The sequence below is a fragment of the Stenella coeruleoalba genome (genome assembly GCF_951394435.1).
Source record: "Stenella coeruleoalba genome assembly, chromosome: 3".
Taxonomy (NCBI): Eukaryota; Metazoa; Chordata; class Mammalia; order Artiodactyla; family Delphinidae; genus Stenella; species Stenella coeruleoalba.
This window is the reverse complement of record NC_137148.1, coordinates 92322596-92345979: the sequence shown is the minus strand read 5'-3', so window position 1 is coordinate 92345979 and position 23384 is coordinate 92322596. Positions and strand designations below refer to the sequence as shown.

General features: G+C 40.1%; 1 protein-coding gene across 5 annotated transcripts in view; it reads right to left on the bottom strand.

The window, feature by feature from the left end:
* Window positions 1-13772: 13772 nt before the first annotated feature.
* The window catches only part of NREP (neuronal regeneration related protein), a 31430-nt gene continuing 21818 nt past the window's right edge, over window positions 13773-23384 (bottom strand). For 4 of the 5 annotated variants that reach the window (XM_079918375.1, XM_079918378.1, XM_079918376.1 and 1 more), the window contains exons 4-5: window positions 21772-21849; window positions 13774-17498 (exon numbers count right to left, since the gene is read on the bottom strand). In XM_079918375.1, coding sequence (XP_079774501.1) covers window positions 17373-17498; window positions 21772-21849 — 204 coding nt within the window. In that variant the 3' untranslated portion in view covers window positions 13774-17372. Of the gene's footprint in view, window positions 17499-21771; window positions 21850-23384 lie in introns of all 5 variants that reach the window. The other variant, XM_079918379.1, reaches the window with a different exon arrangement.

Sequence of the window (23384 nt, the reverse complement as noted above, 5' to 3'; positions counted from 1 at the left end):
CAGCACTCACATAAAAATGTCTCTCAATGACATTAGGATGTCATGATTCCACGGCTCTCTACATCTGACTCTTCCGGTGCTTCTGCAGCTTGACAATAAGCTTAAGGAAATCTCCCAGAATTCCCAGGGTGAAGAGTGAGAAAAAAGCACCCCTTTGTTATTGAATTGGATACAGGATTCCAGGCAATATTAACAAAGGAATATTTTTAAAGTGGATTTAATTAGACTGTTCATGGTATAAATTTCTTTTTATATCACTCCATTTGTGAATTGAGGAAGACTTTTAAATGTCATCTCTTCTTTCCTTACATTTCTGTGTCACTGTATTTTTTTTCTCCTATACTCCAGAATCTAATCAATTTAGAATCCTTTACATGTGACAATTCTTTGAATTGAGTTTGGCCACCAAAATAGCAGGACGCTATCAAACTTATTTTTGTATATATGATTCCATATGTTTAAAAGTCAACATGCAAATATATGCAAAAATTCTAGAATTAAAAAAAAAAAAAAAAAAACTCCCTGAACTTAAAACCAGGCCTTATGGGTGGTTCCAGGTGTTTCGAAATCGGGTGCCTTGCATGTGTGGGTGGGTGGTGGATGGTGAACACCAACCTTACTTTCTTCCTTGAAGTTGCTAAAAATGAAATTCTCCAGGAGACAAAGGAGATGCATTCAGTGAGTGTTCAACGATGATTTTCTAATTGACAGTTTTTTTGTAGATACTTTTTAAATGAACATAATTCCATTTACGTTAGTCAACAATACTGCCACTGTTATCCCTGGAATGAGAACCACAAGATTATGCCTCTATACTCTGTCTAGTACCATGATTCCTCTATTACAGAATAATAAATCCAGTTATCTGTTTATTCAAAATTTCAACTTAACTCAATAGTATTCAAAAACACAGCAATTATTTTTTCTGAGTCTCATTTCCATTATTGGCAATCTTCTCTGCATAAAATGTCTTCTGCTATGATGAGGCTAGAATTTCAAAACCTTGAAAAATGCCTTGCTTAGTGTCAAAATAAGAATTACAAATTTACAAAAACTTGGCGCTGTTTATTTCTACTTAGAATCACCTCCTTCTCTCTGGAATCATAGAACTCTTATGAGGAATCTGTGTACCAAGCAAAGATTGCAAGCACATGGAAGAAAAGAAAGAAGAAAGGAATTCAAGTGGTTGGGTTATAAGATATAATGGACAAGAGAATTCTAAGAGGTTTGGAGTGCTGCAAATATCTTCCCAGCTCTAGGCAAGCCCAAGCTTGCAGAGTACCACCCACACGCCCACCTCCTAGTCTCCAGCCTCCCACTTCCTAACCACGTACTCTCCTTCCCCCGACCCAGGACCTTCCCTCTTCCTGCCCACTCACCCTCTTACCACCTATCTGGATACTCACCTATAAAGGTGAGCTGATGACATATAATTCAGGATATGAATGAACATGTTTTGAGGATAAAATCTCAACCCATTCTTAATTTCTTGGCGCATTCTAAGATACAAAGTGACCTTCCCCAGGATGGAACACAAATATGCCCTGTTCATCCCGGGCAGTGGATCAAGTAATTGTGTTTCTGAGGATTAAAATTGCCTTACATTGGGGAAGTAAAGCCAGTTTTTTTGATGTTGAAGATTTGGGCTCATGTTTAAAGTAGAGTCAAGTTTCTTACTGATTGGGCCATTAAAGTCTATTGTGAGAGGAAATAAAGAAATCTGAGCTTTTGGATAAAGCAGAAGTTGGCATGAAGTTAAGGAGGTTGGGAAGAAAGGGGAGGGAGGGGAGAATGGAGCCCTGAGCCAGGAGGGTGTTCCACCATCGCCAAGACCATACTAGGAAAGGGACCAAGAAAAAGCCCTCCATGAGGAGGTTATCATAGGCATGTTAGCAAATATTTTTCCCAGCTGGAATAAGAGATTTTCAAGATAGGTGGTTGGCCAGGGAGATTTAGAGATGCACACTTCGGACTGGTCAGTCACAGATGCCCATACACAGTGGGGATTTGGAAAGGATATTCACACAAGAGGTCATGTTCTAGTGACATATATTGTTCCATAAGATAAAATGCATTTCTATTGTGAATGTTTAGAATAACTAGAAAAAAATGGATAGTGAGAGTAGATAGTGGCAAGATGGGGCAGAGGGGTGGGTAGCAGTTGTGGGGAAAGGGCCAGGCTTTTGGGAATACCAGAAATAAGAACACAAAGAGAACAGTAAAATCAACAAAGTTATTTTCAACCATAAGTGCAGAAAGATCGTTTTGCCAAAGTGCAATTCAGATAAAAACCAGACAAGTTAATTTTAAGTAATCAAGAAAACTAGAGTCATTGTTCTAGAGCCTATTTTTTATGTCTTCATCCTGGAATTCTTTTTGGTATGTTTTTATTTTTTAAAATATATAGCTAGGGCTTCCCTGGTGACACAGTGGTTGAGAATTTGCCTGCTAATGCAGGGGACACGGGTTCGAGCCCTGGTCTGGGAAGATCCCACATGCTGCGGAGCAACTAGACTAGGCCTGTGAGCCACAACTACTGAGCCTGCACATCTGGAGCCTGTGCTTCACAACAAGAGGGGCCACGATAGTGAGAGGCCCGCGCACCGCGATGAAGAGTGGCCCCCGCTCAATGCAACTAGAGAAAGCCATCGCACAGAAACGAAGACCCAACACAGCCAAAAATAAATAAATAAAGTCTATATATATATATATATATATATATATATATATATATATATATAGTTTCTTCAGACCTGGAAAATTTACACTCGTGGGTAAAAGAAAGATGACAATAATGTCAGTGATTCATCACAGATAAATATTGAGAAACTAACAATGTAGACCAAGGATAGAGCTGGAGGATTTGGTGGGCGGGGGGGTGGGGCGTGCGTGGTACAGAGAGGGGAAACGACCTAACTTTTTAAAAGGGAGAATAAGGTAGATGCTGAAGACTATTAAATTTAACACCATTCTCGGGATTTTTCCTGAGCACACGATGATGTTGGAGTTAATCTTTTAGAGCCAATCCGTGTCACAAAGGAAAAGTCATGCCAGGCTATGGTTTCCTTGATGGCTACGATTACTCTACAGGTAGATGGGGGTGCTTTAAATCGAGTGAGTCTAGACTTAAGCAAGTCACTTGACAAAGCCTAAGTTCTGTCCTTGTAATCAAGTCAGGGAAAAAGAGGTAGCAGTGATGAAAGCTAATCCTTGGACTACTGCCAAAACAGTTGCTTAAGAGTAGCCTGGGGAGCTTGTTAAATGCTCCAAGATAGTCGACTGTGCCATAGCTCTTTAGGCTCTGGAGTGAATTCCAGAAGTCAGGTTTTGGTAATCTCCCCAGATGACTCCCATGAGCAGACAGGCATGACATCGCTGAAGGAAGCTGACTTACAGACAAAAGACAAGCTGAAGGGAGACACCCCAAAATGCCATGCGGTGTTCCATTCCAGTCAACACTTTCCTCAGTGTCTCAGATAAGGAGGAGAAGTTTATCACATTCTAGGATGACATGAAACTGGACAAGATGGTAGAGTTAGCATCTGAAATGATCTCAGCCTAAGTCTGACCAGATAGAAACCAAAGATTAGGTAAAAAAAAAGCGCCTGTCAGTAAAATTTTCACATCACCTATGACTTCAAGTCATAGGGGAGACATCTAATATTCATTTTATAATTTGTAATATTAGAAAGTCAATGAAAAAGAATGCAGGGATCTGGCCATGGTCAAAGGTCTTTCGGCCTGGGCAGGAAGATGATTATGTATAGACCTTGCAAGACAAAGAGTCAATCATGTGGTCACTTTGGCACACGAATGGGGAGTTACAGATTTCTGTGAGTAGACTTCAGGAAAAAATAGATAATGTGTATGTCTTGAGTCCAAAAATGTAGATCACATGGCATACCTTTCTTAAAGTTATGGAATCAAGTATTAAAAAACTGTACTGCATCTCAACAAGGTCCAGGCCAAAAACGCTAGTCATCAGTTAACAACGATGGTACTTGACCTCCTTGAAAGGTAAGCATTTTTCAATCTCAGAATTGAAAATTGAGTAGAGGAATATCTTAGAAAACTAAAACCCAATAATATCAACATTTTTGCATCAAGGAAACTTAAAATTCAATATTTTGCATACTTGTAATGTTTGAGAGTTGCATTTGAATGACAGCTTTGTAACTTCAATGTAAAATATTTAAGTAACTGATTCAGACTTCTGGTTTGCAGTGGAATTCTTACTAACTATATGATACAACAGTACCACTTAAGATAACTCAGGGTTCACAATATTTATAAACTTAATTTATTAGATTTATATGAATTACTTAGTACTTGGAAAAGTTTGCCAATCAGGCAAACAAATTACTCTAAATGGAAATAAAATATATTAAAATTATTAATGCAATGTAAAATATGTGAAAGTGTTTAATTAACTAGTTTTAAATGTGATCAAATGTTGTTCAAAGTCCATTAGAGTGATTGCTAAAATTGCTAAGCATAACTAGAATAACAGGATTTATACATTGAATTTACAGCCTAAGGAAGAATGAGGTTATTAAAAAGCAGTGACTTTAACTAAGTGAGTATCGATTTTTGAGAACAAAATCAACACCTGAATAGTCTTTTCTACATAGACAAGCTATCCTTGAGTGAATCAAAACCTCACGTTAGCTTGTCCAAAGTTGGGATGGACCAGCAGCAAGTGTGAAAATGATGAAGGCTGGAATTTGAGTCCTTAAAGCTCCAGTGGAGGTCTCGTGATGTTGAACCTGCCAAGAGCCGCCACGATCTTGGACTGAGCAGAGAGGTCAGTGTCCAGAGAGAGGGAGCCCATCACCTCTCTCCACTCTACACTGATCAGATCCCTTGACATACCATGCTCACTCCTGGAAAACCTGTCTTTAAGACCAATTGTTGCTAACTGTCCTGAGCCAGTTTGATCATTCACTGAGGTTCTTTTTAGTTTGTTTTTGTGAATAATGGCAGATGTTTTAGTAGATAATAGAAATGGGTGAGATTAGTTACCTCCCCACAAAGTCACTACCAAGTTATAATGAAAGCAGGTCTCCAAACAAATTCTGCCACATGTCTATCAGACGTTTATTAAGCAAACATCTATTAATAAATAGGCACAAGGGGCTTCCCTGGTGGCGCAGTGGTTGAGAGTCCGCCTGCCGATGCAGGGGACATGGGTTCGTGCCCTGGTCCGGGAAGATCCCACATGCCGCGGAGCGGCTAGGCCCGTGAGCCATGGCCATTGAGCCTGCACGTCCAGAGCCTGTACTCCGTGAAGGGAGAGGCCACAACAGTGAGAGGCTCACGTACCGCAAAAAAAAAAAAAAAAAAAAAAATAGGCACGAAACACTTCATACAATCTGAAATGCCAGTTCTCTGTCCTTTTATGGCATCTGACCATACTTTTCATGGAGATGTTTCTAGAAGCAGATGTAACAACATTTTGATGGCAGAAATCTGTACCTCTTATGGAGGAGCTGGCTTCCAAAACTTAACAGGGCTCTCACGAGGGCACAGGCTTAGACCTGTAAGGCAGCTTAGCAGAACCTAAGAAAATACTTTAGAAAAAAAGCCTGAATTCAAATATTGGCTGTTCTCATACATCAACTTGGGAATTTTACATAATCTCTTTTGCCTTCCATTTCTTCATCTGTAAGGCAGATATAATAAAAATTACCTATTTTAAGTAAAGGAACTAAAGGAAATAATGCATGTAATGTACATAGTGTCAAATAGCCAGCACTCAGTAAATATAAACTGTTATTGTCATTGTTTTGTGTGATTCCAGAGAGAGAACTACTGTTTATGGGTGAGAGTGAGAAATGGGAAAATAGTGAGTCAAGTCAAAGAAGTAATTTTCTGGCAATTAGACCATTACAGAAATAGATGAAGGTATCTTTTGCTGAAATAAATTCCTATCAAGGTCGGTATCCAAGATGAAACTGTCTTTGGTCTTACCAGGAGTTTATCTAAGGTTTCAGAGGAGATTCCTGCTGAGGGTAGGAGATTAGATGTAGAGAGGTCTCTTTACTTTTCTCCAGCACAGATTCTACAATATTGGCCCCTTTTCTTTCCTGGCAGGTGTAATTTAGATGTGATTATCCATGTGTGGTCACAGGAGGGTCCTCTAGTCTTGTACTTTTACAGATTGAGAAGGTTGGTCTAGAGAGATCACTGTTTTCTTCATTTCTAACTCTGTGTCCTTTTCCTGGAAAACAGTCACAAGGTCTCTGCTACCTCTTTATTCCTGTTACAGGCAGTGTAGATGATTTTCTGCTTTCACGTTTCTTTCAGGTGAGTCCACGATCACCAATCTGACATTTCCCATTCCCCACTTTACATGCACAGTCACACACATCTTCAAGCAACCCTCACCCCATATTTGTTTTAAAGAATAGACTAGGACCTTGTTTCTGGGCTTAAAATTGTACCCTGGGCTACCTCTCTAGCTTTCTGCCATTTGTATTTCTATGCCATTTGATTCTTGCACAATTTTTGTATATTTACCCACCTCTGTGCTCCTTTTCTCCACCGGGAAAGGCTACAAGCAACTCTTTATCTGTGAAGTTCTTGATGTAATACCTCTATCTATACAGAAATCACCTCCTGACTTCTCCTAGGCTTAAATGATGTCTAGACCCCAACTCTGACCTTGCCCTGGTTATGTCTGCTCATCTCCTCATTTCTTGGTTATATTTCACCTGAGGATTTCCTTAACACCCAAACCTGTTACTTTTACTGTATCTTTTAATAAATGGCAATCAATTTTTAACCAGCTCATAATGTTTTCCTGTGCCCATTGCTTCATGCATGAAGAGTCAGAGGAATCCCTTGGTCCTTGATGAACAGACTAATCATAAAATGATATAAGTGATTTATAAACATTTTAAAATGTTCATCCTCACTAATATGAAAAAAGAAAAGAAAAGAGACCCAAATAGGAGCAACGAGGTACTATTTTACTCTTACAAAATTAGCAGATTGGAAACCAGGTGAGTACTGCAAGTCTGGTGAGGATGTCGTAGGACAGGTATCTGTGCCTACCCTGTGGATAAGAGTGTAAGTTGGTACAAGCTCTTGGGAAAGCAGTTTGGCAAAATATAATTAGGAAACATGACAGATACATATATAGCCTTGGCGGCAAAGAGTTTCATCATAGATAAGGTAATAGGTAAGAAAGTTTGCTATAATTGAATATTTGGCAGCCATTCAATGTTTTTTTCTTCCTCTATTCTAAAAATTAAACTTTCTATTTTGAGATCATTGTAATCTCACATGCAGTTGTAAGAACTAATGCAGAGGGATCTCATGTACTCTTTACACAGTTTTCCCAGTCATAACATCTTGCAAAACTGTACCACAGTATCACAATCAGAACACTGACACTGAGACTGTTAAGATGCAGAACGTTTCCATCACTACAAGGATCCTTCATGTTGTGCTTTTTTTTTTTCTTGTAATAAACTTATTTATTTATTTATGGCTATGTTGGGTCTTTGTTGCCACGTGTGGGCTTTCTCTAGTTGTGGCGAGCGGGGCCTACTCTTTGTTGCAGTGTGTGTGCGGGCTTCTCACTGTGGTGGCTTCTCTTGTTGTGGAGCACGGGCTCTAGGCACCCGGGCTTCAGTAGTTGTGGCGCACGGGCTTAGTTGCTCCGCAGCATATAGGATCTTCCTGCGTCAGGGCTTGAAACCGTGTCTCCTACATAGGCAGGCAGATTCTTAACCACTGTGCCACCAGGGAAGTGCCGTGTTGTGCTTTTAATCACTTGATCCTGCCCACACCCTCTCTTTGGCCCCTAATCTGTTATTTGTACACTTTTGTCATTTAAAAAAAGTTATATAAATGGAATCATACAGTATGTAAGCATTTGGGATTGGCTTTTTCTCACTCAGCCTAATTCTCTGGAGGTTCATCCAGGTTGTTGCATGTATCGATAATTCATTTCTTTTTATTGCTGAGTAGTATTCCATGATATGGGTGTACACAGTCTGTTTAACCAGCCCATTGAAAGACATCTGGGTTGTTTCCAGTTTGAGGGTATTATGAATAAAGCTGCCATAAACATTCAGGCCTAGGCTCTTACATGAACAGAACTTTTCATTTCTCAGGGATAAATGGCCAGATGTGCAATAGCTGGGTCATACGTTAGTTGCATGTTGAATTTTTTAAGAAACTACCAAACTGTTTTCCAAAGGGGCTGAACTTTCTACCTTCCAGCCATGTATGAGCAATGCAGTCTTTCCTCACCCACAGCAGCCCTTGGTGTTGGCGCTATTTTTATTCTAGTTATTCTGATAGGTGTGTAGTAGTATCTCTTTGTGGTTTTCATTTGCATTTCTCTAATGGCTAATGATGTTGAACAATCTTCAAATCTTACTTGCCACATCTGTATATTCTCTAGGTTGAAATGTCTTTTCATGTCTTTTGCCATTTTCTGATTGGATTGGTTTTTTACTGTTGAATTTTAAAAAATTGAGACATAATTAATATATCATAAAACTCATCCTTTTAAGATGTACAATTCAGTAGTTTTAAGTATATTCAAAAGATTGTGTAACCATGACATGTTATGTAAGTCCAGAACATGGCAATCACCCATATTCGTTAGCAGTCACTCTTCATTCTCTCCTTCCTCAGCCCCTGGCAACTTCTAATCTACTTTCTATTTCTACGGATTTGCCTATTTCGGACATTTAATATAAATAAGATCATGCGATATGTAACTTTATGTGACTGGCTTCTTTCACTAGGCATAAGGTTTTCAAGGTTCATCCACGCTGTAGATGTCTCAGTGTTTCATTGCTTTTTTATTGCTGCACAGTATTACATTGTGTGGCTATATCACATTTGTTTAGCTGTTTATCAGTTGATGGACATTTAAGTCATGTTTTCTTTTTGGCTAATATGAATAATGCTGCCATATACATGTGTTTTGTGTACACATATTTTCAGTTTTTTGGCTGTACACCTAGGCATGGAATTGATGAGCAACACGCTAAGTCTACGTTTAACACCGTGTCGCATCCCCAAAAGCCACGTAAGAGTGTGTAGGAAATGTAAAGGCTAAGGAAAAGGCTCTGCCATCTTAGACAAGCTATTCCACTCCGGGCAACTAATTTTCCCTCAGCCGAGCTAATGATTCTGACCTCGTATCACTGCAGAGGGGCCATATGTGAAGTGATATAAGTGGCAGCTCCTCAAGTGTCCTACACAGACAATGAGCAAGCGGCTATTTTTCACACTTCCCAGGAGCTGCCACCACACTTTTTAAATGTCCCTCTGAGCTAGCCCTCCTCAAGAACTCATATCAAATGCTCCTTCATTATCACATCTGACAAAGCAGATCCTAGCTGTTAATGACAAATTAGAGCATCCCAGTTACCCTTCTCTCCAAGAAAGTCGTGCCCCTTAGCTCTGCGGGGAACATTTGCTTTTCAGAAGCTAGCTTTGGGATTTGAAGGAGCGAGCCAGGGAAGCAGCCTCTGAAGAGGCCTGAGTGGCTACCCTTGCTTGCTCCCCTCTCCCAGTTCTCCAGAACCTTAGGTACAAACAGCCCAGGGAGACGAGGGAGGAGGTCTAGGGCCTCTGAGAAAAGACGTGACTGTCTTCCTCCTTCTCAGGAGCACTGGGAGCAACACTATGGTGAGGGGCGTACGGAGACTTGGCTCAGGAGTGGGGCTGCCCCAAGTGTCAGGGAGCAGAGAGCAAGGGGCTCTACAGCAGCTGTAGGGACAGTAACGGGACCCCTGCTCCCTCAGCTTAGCTACGTCACAGGACACCCCGATGGCCAGCGAGCCATATAATGTGTCCCTGGTGTAAGCCTCCACCCTTGATCCTTCCCAGACCTCGGCCATCATTTTTAAAAAAGAGCTGGGTCAGCCACAAACAAGGGTTCTTGTAAAAGGGCAATAGGGGGTTGAAAGCTCCAGAAAACAGATCACAGGGGAACTGGCTAAAGGAACTAAGGCAGTTCTGCCTGGAGGAGAAAAAGGTGAGGGAGCAGGACACGAAAGGCTGTTGTGTGGAAGAAAGAGCCCACTTAACCTCTGTAGCTCTGAGAACTCAGCTAGGACCAAAGGGTGGGTGGAAAGTAATACAAGCGTTAGGCTCAGAAAGGTTCCAAGTAATAATTAAAGCTGCCCAACTTGAAGGATCAGCAAATTAATGCATTCTTAAGATTCTCTATTCCATGAGGCTTTCACGTTAGCTGCATGGGTCTCCCAGGGAAATAGCTAAGCTACGTGTTAATGGCACTGTGTACTGTGAGAGGGAATAGATCAATTTCACATTATTTCTATGGAGTTATGCTCAGAGGTAAGCCTAATGGACACACACACAATAAAAGAAGATGACCCCCTTTTTCTGCCCTGATGCCCAAGCTGCCTGCCGCTCTATGGGCTTTTCTTCAGCAGTGCTGGGGTCCCAAGGACTCAAGGATTGGGAGCCTGCTGTATAACCTCACCTCTCACTGACCTGGGCCCCCTTCTCCTGTGACCACTGACCACCACCCCCGCCTTTTGGATATTCTAGATAGAGCTATAACCAAGTGTTTAAAAGAATTTGGAAGAAAAGGATTAGCACTAAAGAGATTTGACCTTGTAAGGAAATGAAGTAAAGGCTCTGAGAAGAATTACCGACTTACTGAATTCGAAGCCCAGGAAGACTGATCTCTGAGATCTTCCTCCTGCCATTTCCCTGTGCAGTAGGGCCTCGGTGGACCATCCACTGACAGGTAGTCTGGATCTTTCTTTCCCTTCGCCATCAAAATTGATTCCTGCTGTGTTCCCTGGGAGTCTTGTTCCCTGCAGTGCACTAAGTTCATGGCCAGCAAACTTCAAGGCTTCTTCATTCAGAAGAATAATGGGGGAATTCAGGCACTGGGGCTGGGTGAGAAGTATTTCTGGCCAAGAATGAGTTCCTCAAAGCCCAGTGGATAGGTGGTTATCTAGCTCAGAGATCTTAAAACATTTTTATTCTAAAAAAAGAGAACCTCAATAGAGTATTTCCATCATGCAATTTTTAAGTTAATAGTAAAGTTTTTCATCGTAAATTTAAATACTTTCAAAGGTTATAATTTGGAGTATATTGTAAATGTTTCTGTTTTAACATAAAAGTTTAATTTCTTTCATAAATGTATACAATAAAATCCAAACACCGTGCAATTGATAATCCATAATTTTATTTTTGAAAACAAACAATTCTTCAACTTGCAGAAATTTGACGTTTTTTCATGAACTTAAATTTTTATTCCAGTTCCCTCTAAGAATCTTATATTAATAAATATTGATCACCCTATCACATTTATCTGCAATAAAAAAATGTATCTAAATTTTAAAACTTTTATCTTCTGTGACCATAAAACTGTAAGCATTAAAGAAATCTGTGTGGATGAATTAGCATTATTAGCAATTCACTACTAATTAAAACTACATGCATATATTATATTAATTATTAAACACAAAAATTGAAATTATAATGAAAATGTACCTCAATGAGACGAATTTTTTCGGTTAGTTCTAGTATCCGTGGATGGATATTACTTATTGCTAAAATGAGACAGGGGTTGTCATCAATTCTATTTCTTTTGTTTGTTTGTTTTTAAGCTATGACCTGTAGGAATTGAAAGTGTTTTATTATAGCAATGTAATTCAACTCTTTGATCTCCTTCCATGTTATATGCCAAAATTCATATAATGATCTATTATCAAAAAATATTTCTAATCTCCTGTCACCTGACAACTTGATTAGGTCCTTATGCATTTTTCTTATAAGCAACGAATTGGAAAGCACCCTGACTTGCAAAGAGATTTCTTCTCGTCATTAGAATCTAATTCACTTTCTCAATTTCTGGGAAGAAAGATCTTTGCTACGATTTACCAAATGATTGTTAATTATGCTGTAACGCTTTCACCTAGACCCACCTTTTTAAATCCCATGTCTTCAGAAATGAAAGGAAAACCAGATATATTACTAATTTCATTATACTTTTGCCAAAATAATGCTTTTGGATAAAATATTTTGATCTTATTTTTTCCCTTAACCATATTACTGTTACCTTGGAGTTGCAGATTCAGCCCATTTACGGAACATGTCCATCACAAACCTCATTGGCAGAGCCAGTCTTCACTGTTAAACCAATTAGTCAAATCAGATTCACTTTCTGTCAGAAAAAAAAACTTTGACTTCATTTTTCAATTCAAATAGCTATTTTGAGGATTATTATAAAAATCAATGAGAATTAAAAGCATATCTTGTGAAATTGATCACTAAAACCAATCAGAGAAAATGATATAGAGCTAATATAACTTATTGCATGCTTAAATAAGTTATAAAAACAAAATGATCCATACACTTTCTCAATCAAGAAGAATGACGAAAGGCATGATGTATCTCTAGTAAAACTGTGTGAGGTTACTGAATGCTGCTGACTGACTTTGGAGAATAAGTAAGAACTAGTGTAAAAATCAGAAACACCACAAATAATAGAAAGGTTCTAGGCTGCTAATCAGTCTAGCAGCACGTAATATTTTTTGTTGTTGTTATGAAAAAGATATTAAACATTTTATAAGACAGAATATGATGAGAATTGACTATAATTGAAACAAATATCTCATGCTATGCTTTGATACCACAGGTTTTTGATAATTTTATTAACTAATGCACATCAAGTCTGAAAGAATCCATAATAAAAAGTTTTTATTCTTGAGTGTTATCCATTTTATCGTGTAAAAATTGAGTATTTTCAAAAGGCATCCTAATTGCATTGAAAATAATCAGCATTGCAAACCTATACTGCTTTAGCTGTTCTAAGTTACTTTCCTCCCAGGTAAGAAATATCCTAGGGATAAGTATGGAGAATAGTGGAAAAAAATTGCTTACAATTACATGAACAAGCCATTTTGGGTAGTTGATGTCTCCTACTGATTTTCTCTTTGCTTCACTCTCTCAGGACTCTCCCTCAAGTGCAAGGCATTCTTTGACAAGAGTCAGGAGGAGAAAGAGGAAAAAGCATTAAATAAAACTTGTCATTATTTCCATCACTCCACTTTACCAGTATTATCTGAGTTCTGAAAATCCAAATGAGTCCAAACACCTCACTTCCGTATTTTCTAATCTATCAGTTTGTGTGTATAAGAAGGGAAAGCCCAAAGCACTATGGGTTTATGATTAATCATTAAAGGAAACTTTCTCTTTGTTTGCCACATCTGGGGTTTTTGTGTCGTATTAAGGCAATCTGTTATATTAAGAGTTGGGATGTATGAGACCTGTATCCTTTTTTGTATAATGTGGGGAGAGGACTATTGTGAATACAGACTCATTCTCAGCAGAACAATCTTAGGAACACGTCTAGTTTGCATAGAGGATCTAGAAATGAGTTCCTTAAAACTATCCATGAGCATGTATGTACTCCCTGGAAAGACTTCACACACTCTGAGTTACACATACCCCGGCTTGAAAACCATGCATTTATCAGACCCGTATGTAGCCTAACCTAACCCAGTCCAAGATGTTATAGCCTGGGGATCTCAGTCACTGGAGGAGAGTAACTGAAAAGTTGAAAAGAGGGCCCAGAGGTACAGAGAGAACTGCAGCAGCCCCTGTTTGGGGACCAGTAATGAGGAGCCTCTGTTTCCAGTCTGGTGTTCACAGACATGCACGTGCTCCAGCTATCACAGAAATTAGAAGATCCCCTGGCTCTTTGTTGGTGCAAATAAGCACACCACCATCTTCTGAAACTAGAAGTTTCATGTTGCAAACTCACAGGCCAACAGAGGGAGGCAGGTGACGTAAACGAACAAAGCAGACGGGGTCTGAGATTAGCTGTGTGAGACTGGATAATGGAGGGGCCAGGCCTCACCAGAGATGGAGGCTGCTACTCAGCTTCCATTTTTCAAGGGAAGCCAAAAACCTGAATTTTCATGTGAAATCTTCCAATTTGTAAATGTTGGCAATTAAATCAACACTTTTATAAAACACATTGCAGGCCAAACAGAACAAGTCTACAGGTCATATCTGGTCCGCGGTTGTTAGTTACCAATCTCTGTCCGCCCAAAGGCAACTGGGTGATATTTTTACCTCTAGAGAGAGAACAAAGCAGTCTTTAACTAAAGTTTGGGTCTCCCGCTCTGACTCCAGCTACTGCTCCAGTTTCTTAGCTCCAGCTCCGCTTCAGCAGTTTATTAACCCTGAACAAGTCGTAGCTGATTCACACGTGGGTCCTGCAAGTTTAGAGTGAAGTGCATGGTCAATTATCTAGTATTTCAAGCTTCATGGGGATGGAGGGAGTTGTCATCATCAAACCCAAGCCATTTAGTTGGATGGACTTTCAAACATCATTTATTTCAGCTTCCCTGTTTTTACAGCTTCCATTAACATTTTCTAAATATTCCTTTCAGGGCTGATAGCACTTGGATTAGTAAATAGTATTATAGTTCCTGGATGCTCTCCTCATTTGCCTTCAGTCTCTGGAGCTTCAAGGACTGTAAAACCTTCTTCAATCAAAGAAATATCTATAGGTCTGCTCTCAGCCATTCTCACTTCCAGCCCTTGGCCTACAATTACCCTGAGGCTTTAACTTCAGATGGTGTGCTGGTTTTCCAACGTGTCCACAAATTCTTTGATACTCCTCCCTTCAGGAGGTAGAGCTTAATTCCCTCCCTGTGAATGTGAGCTATACTTAGTGACTTGCTTCTAATGAATAGAATATGATGGATGATAGTGATTCTGAGAATAGGTCACAGGCATTATGGCTTGCTCCCAGCTCTCTCTTGAATTACTCACTGCGGGGGAAGCCAGAGGTCATAAGGACACTTAAGCGGCCCTGTGGAGAAGCCCATGCATGGGGGAACTGAGTTCTCCTGCCAAGAGCCATGTGAGCAAGCCACACTGGGAGCAGATTCTCCAGCCCTGTTTAAGCCTTCAGATGACTGCGGCCTGCTCACCTCTTGACTGCAAACCCAGGACAGATCCTGTGCCATAAACACCAGCGCAACTGCTCCTGAATTCCTGACCAATGGAATCTGTGAGACAAGCAAATTTTGTTGTTCCAAGGTGTCAAGTATGGCTGTAATTTGCTATGTGGCAATAGATTAACACAGAGGGGCATAAAGCAACCCAGCCTACCGTCCTCCTGGCCTGGCCTCATCACCTTTCCTGTTCCAGTTTAACCAGGGCAAGAAGACAAGATGTAACTCCTCCCAGCAGTGATGTTAGCTTATCATTTGCTAGATTCCAGGTAGCTGGCTATATATGAATTCATGATTTAAAATCCTATCTCAAATTTTTATCCACTTACAAGTGGATAAAGCCTTTTGTCTTATACATTTGTACACTTTTGTGTGTGTGTGTGTAAGTATTCCATGAAGCAGCAAGGTCAGGTATCTTTTGAGATGGGTAAAGAATACCACAGAGTAGGTCTTTATGGCAAGGGGTAAAAAAGAGTGTTTTGAGGTGTGTGGGAGTGCCCTGAAAGAGAAAAAATATAGAAATAAAAGGGTCTCGGTTTAATTCTCCTTTGTACCCAGAGGCAGCTCTGCAAATACCATCCTAATGAGCCACTGCCTAGCCCCTAATCTCATAAAACCCTCAGAAGGGAAAATGCATGAAAGGCAGAGCTGATTCTATCTCTTTTGATATTTGTCCTTGGGTCTACTTTTGGGGCTCTGAGAGCACATGAATTAACATGAACAAGTGAAAGCATTCAAAAGTAGGCCTTTCCAATGACGAGCCAAGCCAGTTACCATACAGCTTGCATATTTATTGAATACTACTAAAATAGCTAAAATACATTGGGTACTTGTTGTGAGTGCATCAGTAAAGATCACATTGCTACAAAAGCCTGCATATTCAGCAGTACACAACTGCAACTCTACGGAAATGCCACAGATGCAGAATACTGTTTTCTTGCTCTATTTACACAGCGGATATACCTATTCTAACAAAGGAGGGAGGGGGGTAAATGCACAGGAAACTCAGGCCAATGGGGGAGCGAGAAGAGAACGAAGAAGTGCAGTGCATGCGTCGGTTGATGTGTAACAGTCAGAAGCGGGACAGTTCAGAACAAAGCCTGCCCTGTCAAAGGAAGAGCTAAAAGACAGTTATATAAAAATTAAGGTGGGCTTTCAGACTGGCTAACACAACAACATTCCATGAGTGGATGGTATTGTCTGATTGTATTTTTGTTTATCCATTTCATTGGGAGCAAGGACAAAAATGTAAAATCTACACCTTGCTTATCAGAACTGCCGAAAGAGAGTGCTCTGCCTTTAAAAAAAAAAAAAATTTGTAAAAACATTTTTTTCCAACCTAATTTTTGGGAAAGGTCTAATTTTCATGTTCCTACTGAGATGTCAGTTTTTTAGATTTTTTTCAGAGGGCATTTGTTAAAAAAAAAAGTTTGCCCTTTCTTCCCCAAATATTCTTTCAAATGAAAAGAACCAAAAGAGACACCTAAAAATGCCTGTCAAATTATTGCTTTTCGTTCTCTAAGTGAGGCAGGCGAGGCTATGGAAAGGAAGAGATTTGGTAAGGAAATTACAGTTTTGTGATTGCTCCCGCTACAGTGACTGCGTGTCCAGGAGTGCCAGCCCATGAGACATGGGTCTCTACCGCTCTGTGGTGGCACTCACTCAACCTACAACGCTGAAGAAGAAAGCCACACTGAAGACACAAGGAGAACAAGTCAATCCAGTCTAGAGAACAACATTCGGGGAAACAGAGTACCAACACCTTCTTAGAACATGAAAATAAAAAATAACTCCATCAGAGCTACCTTGCCAAGGAGCATGTTGAAAGTCCAAAATAGCACCATTCATCAGTGTCTCAGGTCCTGTGGCAGCATCTCGATCACTTACCACAAGGAAACAATGAGTTTCAAACTACTTCTATACATCGAAAGAGTACATGGATAAAATATAGAGATATACAGACAATTGATGAACATAAACTACTAGGCTTGTTACATCTAAATGAAAAAAAAAAAAAAATGGGGACTCTCAGCCTCTGCAAGAAGCAGTCGGGAGCTGTGTGAGTGAAAAGGCAGAAGTGGACCGGTTGTGTGAGAGCAGAGGGGGTTTGAGTTGTGGAAGACATCGTCGTAGCAAACCAGGCCTGAAGGCCCACCTGTAAGGGTTGTAAACGTGGATTCACAGTGTGAAATTCTGAGCGTTTTCACTTGAGTCAGAATGATTAAAAACTGGTTTGATGATACCTATTTGTCCACTGTAAATTCTCTAAAGCAAGGCTCAGAGTCCCATAGTTTCTTCTTATACTTGATGATTTACACAGAAAAAAATCCCATATATGATACCATGACCTCATCAATACCCATACACCATGTGTAATACAAATGGAGGTGATTAAAAAGAGAGGAGGTAACTGATTCCCGGGGAGTGGAGCTCACTGCTGCCAAGTGGATGCAGGGAGGCAGCCTCGGTCTGGCCATCCTTCTTGCGGCTCACTTCCTTTGGGACAGGAAGTCTTCCCTGAAGAGCACACAGACAGACACACACAGAAAAGAGACACACTGAGTCACGCTCCTAAAACCATTTGAAAACTTTTGCTTCTCTCTCCCGCCTTTTATCCCTGAACTCCTGGTGTTTTGCAGAGCTTACATATTAAACACAGTTCACCTGAATGTAAATATTAGGTCTGTCGGGGCATGAAGTAATTAAACACTAGCTGCCGTGGCTGCAGTGGCATCAAGCACATCCCTAATGGCTGGGCCCAGCCATGCAGGAGACAGCATTCCCCAGAGTCAGGTTCCTGAAGACAGTTTCCAGGACCCGATAGGACCCCCGACAAAAGACTGGGTGAGAGGTGTTCCTAGGAGTGCTAACACTTTTTTTAAAGAGTTCAGCGGCCGTGGTGGGGATACTTGTTTTCTAATACATAATAAAAATATTTAAAGCATGCCACAACTGCACAAATGTAATTTATGTACAGTTTATTCTAGAAGCAACTGGGACAGTCCCTATGGGCCTTATAGTAAGAACCAGAAGTGGGTCCCAAAGGCAGGGGAGTGTCTGGGAGGATAATCATGTGGGCTGGGGGTGGGAAGGCGGCGGCTGCAGAAAAGAGGAAACTAGTGGGAAACCAAGGCCAGAAGAGAGTGAGATTCAGCTAGATTGGACTGACTGGGGCTCTTCTAGTCTCTCCTCACGATCCTGATGAGTGAGGGTTTCGTGTTTCTGACTAGGAGAATCCAAACGCACTGTGACTGATGATCCTTTGAGTACCCACGGGGAGAAGCTCCCCATCACAACCAAACAGCAAGAGGACAGGACAATGAAGCCCATTTGCCCAAACGATGATGCAAAATAAAGGTCTTATCACAACTAGACTTTATGCCTCATTCAGAAATGAATACAGTGAACATTTGACAAGAGTCTCTTTTAGCCTAACACTTAATTACTGGAGTTGTCTCAAAAAAAATTATCCACTATGGTTTTAAAAGATCTGTTTTTTTTTTCTTTTCCTTTTTGTTCAGGTTACATGTTCTAACAGGATAGTTATAATAAGCCAATTTGACTGAATATAAGTACTTGGGTTAAAGTGATAATCTTGCTTTGTGATCTGCAAATTACTTTATTCAAATTTTTTAAATTCAGAAGTCAGGGACTTCCAAGCAACTTGAAACCAAATAAATGTTTTCAGCAGCCACCAGCGTGAACTAAATGTAACAGATAATTCAACTTTAAGAAGTCTTATTTACTGTATAGGGTTCCCATATTAAACATCTGTTATACCTAAATATGTTTAAAAAATCTCAGACTTTGAGAGCATGTAACATTTTTAGAACGTATATGAAATCCACTCAGTACGTACTTTAATGCTCCAGTCTTAGTTTGTGATTTAGAGGTTGTTTTGGTATCATTAAATACCAACAGAACCAAACCAGAAAATTAAATTAAAATATAATTCATCATTTACACACACTTAAGGATCTAGATAAATATCCAAAAGCATTGTATTGGGCAGTTCCCTTCACTTGTGAAAATAATTTCAATCTTGAGATTTTGGCATGCAATCCCACTACTTAAAAAAAGAAATCCACTGTAATCCTGATGTCTTTAATGTCTGTTTCTCCTCCCCTATCAACCAGTTAGCATCATGGTTCAGGATATGACAAGCTTAAGTTTTGGGCAAATGAAGAATTCAATGGCTGTTAACTGTCATAGGCCTAGAAAGGGAAATCAAAAGTTCATAACACATTTCACTCAACAGCTATACTCTTTGCATGGCTGGCCTTAACACTGCCTCCTTCAGACTTACTGTGAAGTGAGTATATAGAACATCAGTTGGTCCTTATATAAGTCTCAGTTTTACTAATCTCTTATCTCCATAAAAAAATATACAACAAAATGAAATAAAGAGCTGGGTGGGATCTGGGTAATTGGGAAAGAAGTCCTTTCAGGAAAAAAAATGTGAAGGAAATTATTTCAGATTTGAATTTATCACGTTTACTATTTTTTTCTCTTTCAAGGACCCAAAATGTTCACGCATGTCTTCCCTTCATTATTCATGTTTTGTGTGCCTACTATATGGATTGAGCACTCTATTAGATTTTAAGTCAACGGAGACAAAAGCAGTCCCTCCAGCCTGCCCTTAATTAATTTGCTGTATTGGAGACACCTAAATAACTGGAGGATAACAAGGCAGTGGTGGTAAACCATGCAGGGAGTTCTGCTACGAGGCACCCTGGGGAGCTCCTGGGGAGATAAAGTTCTGTGTATACTCCCTTTGGAGGCTGGAATTTACTAGATTTCAGTCCCTACCTCCTGTCCTTCATTAACAACAAAAAAAGATATTTCTGCCCCCATTAAAGGAATTTCAAGCTTCTGCAGCAAGGGGAGGAGGTATTTTGAAGAGGAGACACAAAGATGTCTTACTCCCCACAAGTAAGGCCTTGCAAGAATTCAAACACACAGTGTCATATCTTCCTCTATCATCCACCATATAATGGTCCCTACAGGACTGAGGAACTTGAGTAATCCAGAAGGCTGGAGGAGGGGATGTGCTCCTAGACGTCCCTTCGCTGATGTACCTCAGGTAGGATGGCCCTCTCTGCTCATGACTGTTAGTACATGAATCCCCCAGTTACTCAATAATGTGCTTTGGGCCAAGTAAGCCAAGATTGTTTTCCATATGATTATGCAAAGACGTGCTTTTCCAGAAGGCAACAGCTAGAAAAAGGACAAATATATTATGCTTGAAATACTATTCATATATTTAGAGAGGAAAGAACTCAAAATAACAGAAGACCTGAATTCCAGGATCCACTATGCCAGCCCCCTGGAGCATACCTCAATGCAGGGAAGGCCTAGGACACAGACTGGCCTTCCAAGAGGAAAGGGAGGCACTGTTGACCTCACTGAGGAACTTGCCCAGTCTACCCCTCTGGTTGATACCACCAGTATCAAAGAGAGGACCTCTGGATGCCTCAATGGGGCAGGAATTAATGAAAAGACTATACTCTCCCCCTTCTCTTCCATAATCACATCTTCCTCTCAGCTACTCAGGGGAATTATGCCTTGAGGTGGCCCAGTAAAGAATGTCTAGACTATACGGCGCCCCTGGTGGTGTGGTCCTGCTGAGGAGGTGGGGTGTGGGTGTGTTTTAAGTAAAGCTCCAGTATTTTAGCGCAGCTCCACTCCAACTCTACAAGATCAGAGCAACTCTAGGTCAGGCAGGGCCCAAATCATTTGGTTCACCCACTTTGCTGCCAATGATTTCAGCCTTGACCTTCAGAAATTCTCTGAAAGATTAAAAGTGATTTAGAACTGTTTTCTTCCAGTGCAAACTGCCAGTAGACATAATCTCTTTAACTAATGTCTGCCTGTTAATAAAAGATAAGAAATTGCTGAAACCATTAAGGGTAAGTAAGATAGTTTCCCAAAGTTGAAATGACGGTAGTAGCTGGGGAGTCCTCTCCATTGGTCAATTACACTTAAGAAATTTTTAAATGGAAATTTTATTTTCAATGGACTCTATTTTTTTTTTTTAATTGCAAAATCAATTGGTCAGTGGTAAAAAGTACAGTCCTCCTTGCTTAAGGTCAAATTGATATTTACCCTAACGGGAAAGTCCAAAGGTATCTACAGTAAAAACTGGTAAATGTTTTTGTTGTTGTTGTTGCTGTTTTGAAATGCTGCTAAAATCTAAAATGTAAATTTTACAAATTTTCTTAAGGCAGAGAATTGTCACGCCTTAAGATGTCTGAACAATGAAAGCATGTTTATAGAAAATATTTTTAGGCTAAAAATTATAAGAAAAAATATAACAGCTTTTTTATATTCTTTCTGTTTTGTTTCATGGGTAATCTTATCAGATAGTCAGGTATTATTACCAGACAAAACTGTCACCATCTTATACTCTTAAGATAACTTTTAGTTAGATATCTTCATATTTGAGTTTATCCACCCAGGAATGGAACGAACAAAATAAAAACCTGCAAAAGGTACATTTGACAAATTGGTTCCATGATTCTTAAATGAAAATTTGCTTTGGACTTTGGACTTGTCAAGAAAGAAAGATAGTATGAACTGTAAGAGTCACAGGACTTTAGGATATTCTTTTTCTTTTTGTAGTATATGTTATTTCCAAGGTCATAATAGTATCAGGTTAATGGATTATTATAGTAGACAATAATGAGTATTAAAATTAGAAATAATTGGGTTTTGAAATTGTTTCTAAATGGAAAAGAACCAAAAACCAAAAACCAAAAAACCTTAACAAAATGTCAGCTAGAGATCTTACCTTAGGAAGCCTTCCCTCCATTTCCTTGTTTGGAAATGGTTCTTGACTGACCCAGACAGAAAGCTCTGGGTAAGAAACCTAGAGAGATATAAAAGTACACACATTCAGATTAAAAACTGGATCCACTCTGAAACCACTTGGGAACAGCTTAATGAGCTCAATTCTCCTCAATGGTCACTTATTTGCCAATTGCAACTTAGAGTGCTGGGGAAGCCCGTCAGTTCTTCAGACTGTCAGTGTGCTTCTGAATGTACACTGCACTCAGGAGAGTTTTAGCTCAATGTCTTCCAAGACCAAGTCCAGCAGAGCAGAGATATCAATCAGTGCTATCTTTTAGCACGCAAAGTGGTAGCTTCGTGGCTTACTGCCTGAGCAAACGAAGGCACTGGGGAGGCCTAATTTTCAAAGCAACCTGTGATAAGCATCCTTGCAAAACTCCATGTTTATGAGATAAATGTGTCATGTACCCACCAAACACTGTTAAATCCTGATTCATTTATTAGAAGGCTCAATTATGCACAAAACATATGGAGGAAAGGAAGAAGCAGCCTGCATCCTCCCCAGATCCACATGTCCGCTGACAACGTACTCTGCCCAGCTGCCTGAAAGTAGCCAAGTGTCTCAGAGAGGGGCAGGGCAGGGGACTGGTGGCATCGCCATGAATGATTCAGAAAACGCTAGCTGTTGCATATGGGGGTGGGGCAGGGGTGGGACGAGGTGGAGAGAGTGAGTCCCACTGAGCAACTCTTCTTTCAATATTAGAAAGGGTTATGACGATCCTAAGAAGGTTGCTGACTAGCTGTTCTCCATCTCTGGTAAAGGCAGGAGAGGGGATAAGGACTTAAATTACAACTACAGATTTAGGTCAGCTGTAAGGAAGAACTTGGCATAAGAATTGTTAAATTACTAAAAGAATTTAGAGAGGAAAACTGTGAAATCTTCTTTAAGAAATTTAGAAACCGAATCCAACAACCATCTGTCAGGGCTAATTTACATTTGATACAGCCCTGCTTGAAGGGAGGGGAGAAAATTAGGTAAGATTCCCTCCAGATCTGATTCTCTGGATGCTGTAAATGAGCTTCACATTTAATAAATAATATTAAGAATTACACCTCATTAATTGGTTAACAGACTTGTATGTCTTTTTTTGTTTATGTTTGAAAGCACTAGATGTGGTAGCCTAATCATCGGGCTGACTGCAATGTTTTCAATGTCCCCATCAGTCACTTCGGTCAGGGGGTCTGAGGCACAAAATGTGACGGCTGTGCCTGTTTTGTGGGAGAGTCTAACAGAAACTATCTTTGCTCAACCCCAGGGACATTTATGGCACATCCCACTGTACGAAGCAATCTTACATGCATTACCTAATTTATCCTGAAGGTAGGTTGTAAATAGGTCTTATCATTACAGCGAAGAGGAAACTGAAACTCAGAAAGGTCACATGACTTGCCCAAAGTCACACAGTGTAGGATAGGACTCAAACTCAAGCCAGGCTCCCAGGTTCTGAAGCTGGGTTCTTTCCGCCATCCTGATGCCCTCGAATTATCCCAGAATGCAAATTGCCTACCACCTCTCTTTCAAAATTACACCAGTCCACAGCCACCACACACATT